Raw genomic sequence first — 6,000 nt, 5'->3', positions numbered from 1 at the left:
CTTATTGCTTATGTTTTTGTGATTTGCATTATCTGGTACAGTGACAGTCACACATTATCTTCTCTGATGTTCGATAGTATTTAGGAGAAATCTGGAATGGCCTCAGGATGATCTCTTTAGGTCCCACTGCTTGACTCTAAATTCTATTTAATAACAGTTCGTGAAATCAGCACGTCTCCTTAGAGCTCTCCCGTGGGTTGCAAGTGATCAAACAGACAAAACCATAATGACAGGACAGTGAGATAGGTTTAACAGAAGGGAAATTCTAAAGACATGCAGGAATGACTGTTGAACTGCACACCGGGAAGGATACCTTTTATTAAAATCATCACAAATACAAAAGTATCACTGCAATAGATATATGTACTGTATACATATGTTCTCAAATTCCTAGAAAATTATCACAAATTTATTGGCTTTACATTTCATTACATGGCATATCCCTAAAATATTAAATAGGACACAAATATTATGCAATTTGTGGATGAATAACAATACTCTTTGCATTTTTAATTCCTGTATTTTCATCCAGACATTTATCTGTTTGTGAAGCATTTGCTAGTAAATACTTCCTGATCTAGGCTTCCTGGCCATGGGACTGCCAGGTTCTCTGTCATGCAAAATTTGGTGGCTGGTAATGTCTATTCACATTTCAAGTGTATCTTGCCTTTTCTGTAGCAAGAGCCAGTTTGCGTATGTTGTATATACAACCAGCGGCAGCTTCCTGGAGGTCCTGGTCTGGGGACCCAACCATATCCAGCAGAAGCTGTCACATGTAAAAGAGGAGGATGAAAAGGGAAACAAATATAAATTAATTAATTAAATTAACCCCAAGGCATAAAGTTAGGCTTTGAAAACAATTCCCCCTCATATTAAATGTTTTTTAAAAGTCACCAAAAAAAGAAAAAAGGTACGAGAAATTCCATTTAGGCAAATGCAAATATAAATGGTACTTAACCAGATGCAGGGATTTCTCATGAAATGCTTACCTTTTTATTTTCTGGAGCTGAGCTAGACCTGTTTCTGCCTCCTTTCTTTGGTCATCTAACTGCTGTGGATTCAGCTTTGTAATTTCTCTTGCATTCTTTCTGGCTTTTCTGCCTCCAGGCCAACCCAACAGCATACCATGCCTAGACTATTAGTGTGCCCCCTTAGATTTAATTTCTCTGTATTCCAACCTACCTGATCATGTCACAACCTAATTATGTCAATTCCCTAACTGCATTGACTCCCAGTGCTAAATAACTATAGCCCAGTCTGTTAACGCGTCCTTTGAAGGATTTTTGTGCTCTGGCCTCAGTTTGCCTTTCTAGCCATTCATCTTTCTCTTGCTCTATCCTGTACTCCAAGGTCACACACTTCCCCACTTCTTTTGCCCTCATTGATGCCATCCCTCTTCCTAAAAGGCTCTCTCATCCTATTCTCTGACTTTCCTAAATTTTATCCATCTTTCATGACCCAGTTAACTTTTCCACAAAGCCTCCACTGATTTCCATCAAATAAGATGCCATTTCTCCCTCATCAGAACTCAGCAGTTTACTGAAATGCCTATTACTATCGTTATATCTCCCCTTTTATTTATTTTATTTTTTTAAAGTTTTATTTTTTTTATTTACTTAAGTAATCTCTACACCCAACGTGGGGCTCAAACTCATGACCCTGAGATCAAGAGTTGCGTGCTCTTCCAACTGAGATAGCCAGGCGCCCGTATATCTTCCCTTTTAAACAGTTATTTGGATTAATGTTTTCTGTCCTTCTTTAGATTGTAAACTCTGAAACTTATAATACTGTATCATGCCTAATACATAGTAGATACCAAATAAGTGTCAAAGAAATGAATTAGAATTTTAAAAATCTATCAATTATGATTCCAATGAGTAGTTCTGACAAAGGATTTGAAAATTTAATTTGAGTCAAATATTTTCTACACAGTAGCAATTGGGTACAAATGTTGATAGTGACAGAAAAGAAGGATGACTTGACAAGCAAAGAGATGTTGTAAAGAGAAATGTTGTGAAACATCTTAAATATGGCGGGGTTAGGGGTTGGGCTTTTATTCTCTAGGTAATAAAAGGGAGTTATTTAAGCACTTTAATCAGGAGAGTGGCATGGTCACATTTGTATTTTAGAGAGATAACTTTCACGGCACCGTGAAGAATATGGACTGTAGAGAAAAGAAACTGAAGGATCCTTGCAGTCCTTCAGGCCAGAGGTGAGGAGGGCTGAATACAGTGGGACCCAGGGGTAGTGCGGCCAGAATGAGTCGAAGGGACATCTGGGGGGTTAAACTGTTCAACAAATGGCCAAGTTTAGCTGGTAATCCAAATAGAAGAAAATAAAGATGGCAATCTCCCATCATAACATAAGCATCACATCCAGGTGGATTAATGATTGAAATAAGAAAGGAAAAACATAAAACATTTGGGAATGTTGTAGATAAGAAAACCCTGATCAAACTGAGGTACTGAAGGATGTCTGGCTTCTCAGGTCCTTGACCTCCTCATTGTCCATGGTCTTCACCACCCTTCAGCCCTCCGCTTCCAGGGTCACAGCCTGGTCCTTATTTTTCGTCACTCTCAACGGTGCCACCTCCAAACTCTCTGACCATTGTTTCTTCTCCTGTGATTTGGCCATTGAACAGCTCCTACTTGTTTGTCCTCTTTGTGATCTCTAGTCCATTAGCCTGTATATTTTTTTCTCTAACCATCTCCTGTCTTCTCTTCCTCCAGAACCGGTTTAGATTCCACAGTCCATCTTTTCAATGGCATTCTCTTACTGGTGTCTTAAACCTCCTCATGACATCCATCTGGCAAAACCGTAACTGTGCATAAATGCAGCTCTGTCTTCACCATGCCCCCCACCAATTACGGAGCCCTCTTGGAGGCAGTAAGTATAACAGGCAAATGAATTCAATATAAATCCAACCTCTACTGGATTTTCATCGCTGCTCAGCAATCTAAATATGTCTCTCTCTAAGTACATCACTTTCTCACCCTTGTCAGGCCTATTTCAAGTCTTCTTCATTCTTCTCCAATCTCCAGCTCTTCCTTACAGCTCCCATTCTCAACAGATAACCTGGAAGGGCTCCTTCATAAACTTGATAGAAGTCATCAGATAGGAACTACTCCAACCACATCTGCAACTTTACCTCCTCTATCTTAGCACACCTTTTCCTTCTTCCTTCCAGTCATAATGGATGTCTCTTTCCTTCTACCTAAGGTCTACCATGCCACTTGCATTCTCTATCCAGTCTCCTTCTCTAGGACATTTTACTACCATGTACCCCCTCTTTCTTACTTTATCTTTAACCTTTCCCTTCTACTGATTCCTTCCCATCATCATTTAATCCATGTCTCCACATCTTAACCTCCCCACCCCTCTGCCCCCACCACCACTCTGATTCCTTTTCCTTTCTTCATAGCCAGATTTCTTTATTTTTCTTAAATTGTTATTGAGAGAGAAAGAGAGGGGGGAGGCGCAGAGGGAGAGGGAGAGAGAATCTTAAGCAGGCTGCATGCTCAGTGTGGAGTCCTATGTGGGGCTTGATCTCACCACCCTGTGACAGTGACCTGAGCGGAAATCAAGAGTAGATGCTTAAGCGATTGAGCCACCCAGGTGCCCCTAGCCAGACTTCTTTAAGAGTTGTCTGGACTCACTGTCTCCAGTCTTAAATTCTGTTCAACTCACTCCAGGTTGGCTTCTGCATTCATCTCTCCACCGAAACAGCCCTCTTGAGGTCATCAGAAATTTTCATCTTGCAAAGAGCAATAGACACTTTTGACTTGTCTTATTTGACTCCTTAACAGTGTTTGATAACTGATCACCTTCTCCTCTTTGAAATGACCCATGCCATCGGCTTCTTATATCACACTGTCCTTGTACCCATTTGTCCTCTCTTCTCCCTCTTCAGTGATAGCTCTTTCTCCTGCTCCCCTCCATATCTTGTTAGAGTTCCTTAGAACAAATTCCTCTTCTGTCTTCATTCTGTTTTCTCTCCCTAAAGGGTTTCTTTCACTACCTGCCTTCAAATATTATTTATATGGAGCACTCCCCCTCCTCCTCAATATTCTTCTGGATCAGTGAAGATATCACCACTTGGTTGCTCAAGCCAGAAATCTCCTCACGTCACACTCACTCCCACCTCATCTCCCCTGCACTCCATCCAAAAATGATCATATCTTTGCGATTCAATGGCCTACACTTACTCCAAAGTTATTTGCTTCTCTCTATTGCCATTGTCACCACCCCGGTATAAAGCCTACAACAGTTTCCCACTGTCCTTATACCCTCTCTTGCCTGGCCCCCAACCAATCATTCATACTGCATCCAGAGTAATGTCCTAAATTGTGAAGTTCACCAACAAGGGGCAAAATCGTAGAGAAGCAAAGGGAATAAGACATGATCAGTCTTCCGAGATTCAAGGAAGGAAATACTCTTCTGAGTAAGGGAAAGAGGGCTGTTTGGGGGAGCTCCTGTCTTGGGAGTTTTGTATTGTTAAAGTAATTAAACAAGGAGGTCATTAGACAAGGCAGCTCTAAAACTTTGATCATGGCCTATGTAAGCAAACCAAAATCTAACCCATAGTCAACACACTTGAATCTAAGAAAATGAAACCTGAGGCTAGTCAATTACAAATAGTCAACTAGGCTCTCCCAAATAAGGCAACTGCTTACACTATAGCCAATCAAATAATCTCCTTGCTTTGCTTCTGTATCTTCTTTATTAAAAACCTTCCCCTAGCTCCTGGTGGGGGAGCTCTCCTAACCACTTTCAGTTTGGCACTGCCTGGTTTGAATCATGCCTCAGTTTATCTTTTAACAGCATTACTGAGTATTTTGCTCAATAACTGAGGTGTAAGATGGAGGAAATAGGTTGTAGGATTGCAGTTCATTTGAATAGCCATGTATTCCGAGCTGGGCTGGAAGGGAAGTGCAAACAGAAGGCTACTGATAATCTGGGAGACTGTCTGGAAGAATTAGAAAGGGAGATCTCTGTGAAGTGAGGAAACAGTGTTAGTGGAATTGAAGCTCAGGAAGAAGTTGAAAAATAGGACATTGAAGTTTGAGAATGGATTTTCTGGAGTTTAAGATTCTACAGATAAAGTTGTCTTGATTATCGACGAGGTCCTGGATGTGACCATGGGAACATAGGTCAACATAAGATTGTTAGGCAATTTTATGCACACACGCACATGCACACACACACCCCTATGAACACACTTATTTAACTTATATTCTCATTCTATCTCTCTCTGCAGAATGAACAAATAGTGGAAAAATAATGAGAAGGAAGAACAGGGTAGCCAGCACTCCTTGGTTACTGTAACACATGGCTTAGATGTCTCGGTATTGTAACTCACACTTAAATCCCTTTTCTAGCTTGCAACTTTTAACTCTTGATCTACAATTCAATGTTTTTATTAATTTATTTGCTTATACCTCATCTTACTGTCATATGAAAGCTGCTAAAGCAGATATGAAGCTTAGACTATTTCTTCTAAATATATACTTTTTTTTTTTTAAAAAGATTTTATTTATTTGTCAGAGAGAGAGCGCACAAGCAGGGGGAGGGGCAGAGGGAGAAGCAGGCTCCCTGCTGAGCAAAGAGCCTGATGTGAGACTCAATCCCAGGACCCTGGGATCATGACCTGAGCCGAAGGCAGATGCTTAACTGACTGAGCCACCCAGGCGCCCCTTCTAAGTATATACTTAACACAGGCTTTCACACACCACTCTTTTTTCACACACACACATTTTAGTTGTCCACCTCCATCCCTATAACCTTCTATCACTCTTGAGTATTGAGTATGAGCTATAAATGTGGAGATTTTGCTCCTTTGTGTCATTACAAAATCAATAAACAAGAGCAGTCCCAGTCTTGACGCCAAGGGAGCCTGATATTGATACTTCTCTATTCTCAGATGGACCTATTTTTTCTTTCAATTCTGCTTTCCAAGCTTTAAATTGGTTCTTTAATCAAAACAAAACATTCCAATAATTT

General features: G+C 40.5%; 1 protein-coding gene across 3 annotated transcripts in view; it reads right to left on the bottom strand.

The window, feature by feature from the left end:
- Positions 1–296: 296 nt before the first annotated feature.
- ARMC4 (armadillo repeat containing 4) overlaps positions 297–6,000 on the bottom strand; it is a 188,539-nt gene continuing 182,835 nt past the window's right edge. For all 3 annotated transcript variants that reach the window (XM_027593224.2, XM_027593225.2, XM_027593226.2), the window contains one exon: positions 297–766. In XM_027593224.2, the coding sequence (XP_027449025.2) occupies positions 653–766 (114 nt within the window). In that variant the 3' untranslated portion in view covers positions 297–652. The remainder of the gene's footprint in view (positions 767–6,000) is intronic.

The sequence above is a fragment of the Zalophus californianus genome, chromosome 9 (assembly GCF_009762305.2).
Source record: "Zalophus californianus isolate mZalCal1 chromosome 9, mZalCal1.pri.v2, whole genome shotgun sequence".
Taxonomy (NCBI): domain Eukaryota; kingdom Metazoa; phylum Chordata; class Mammalia; order Carnivora; family Otariidae; genus Zalophus; species Zalophus californianus.
This window is presented reverse-complemented; position numbering and strand designations above follow the sequence as displayed.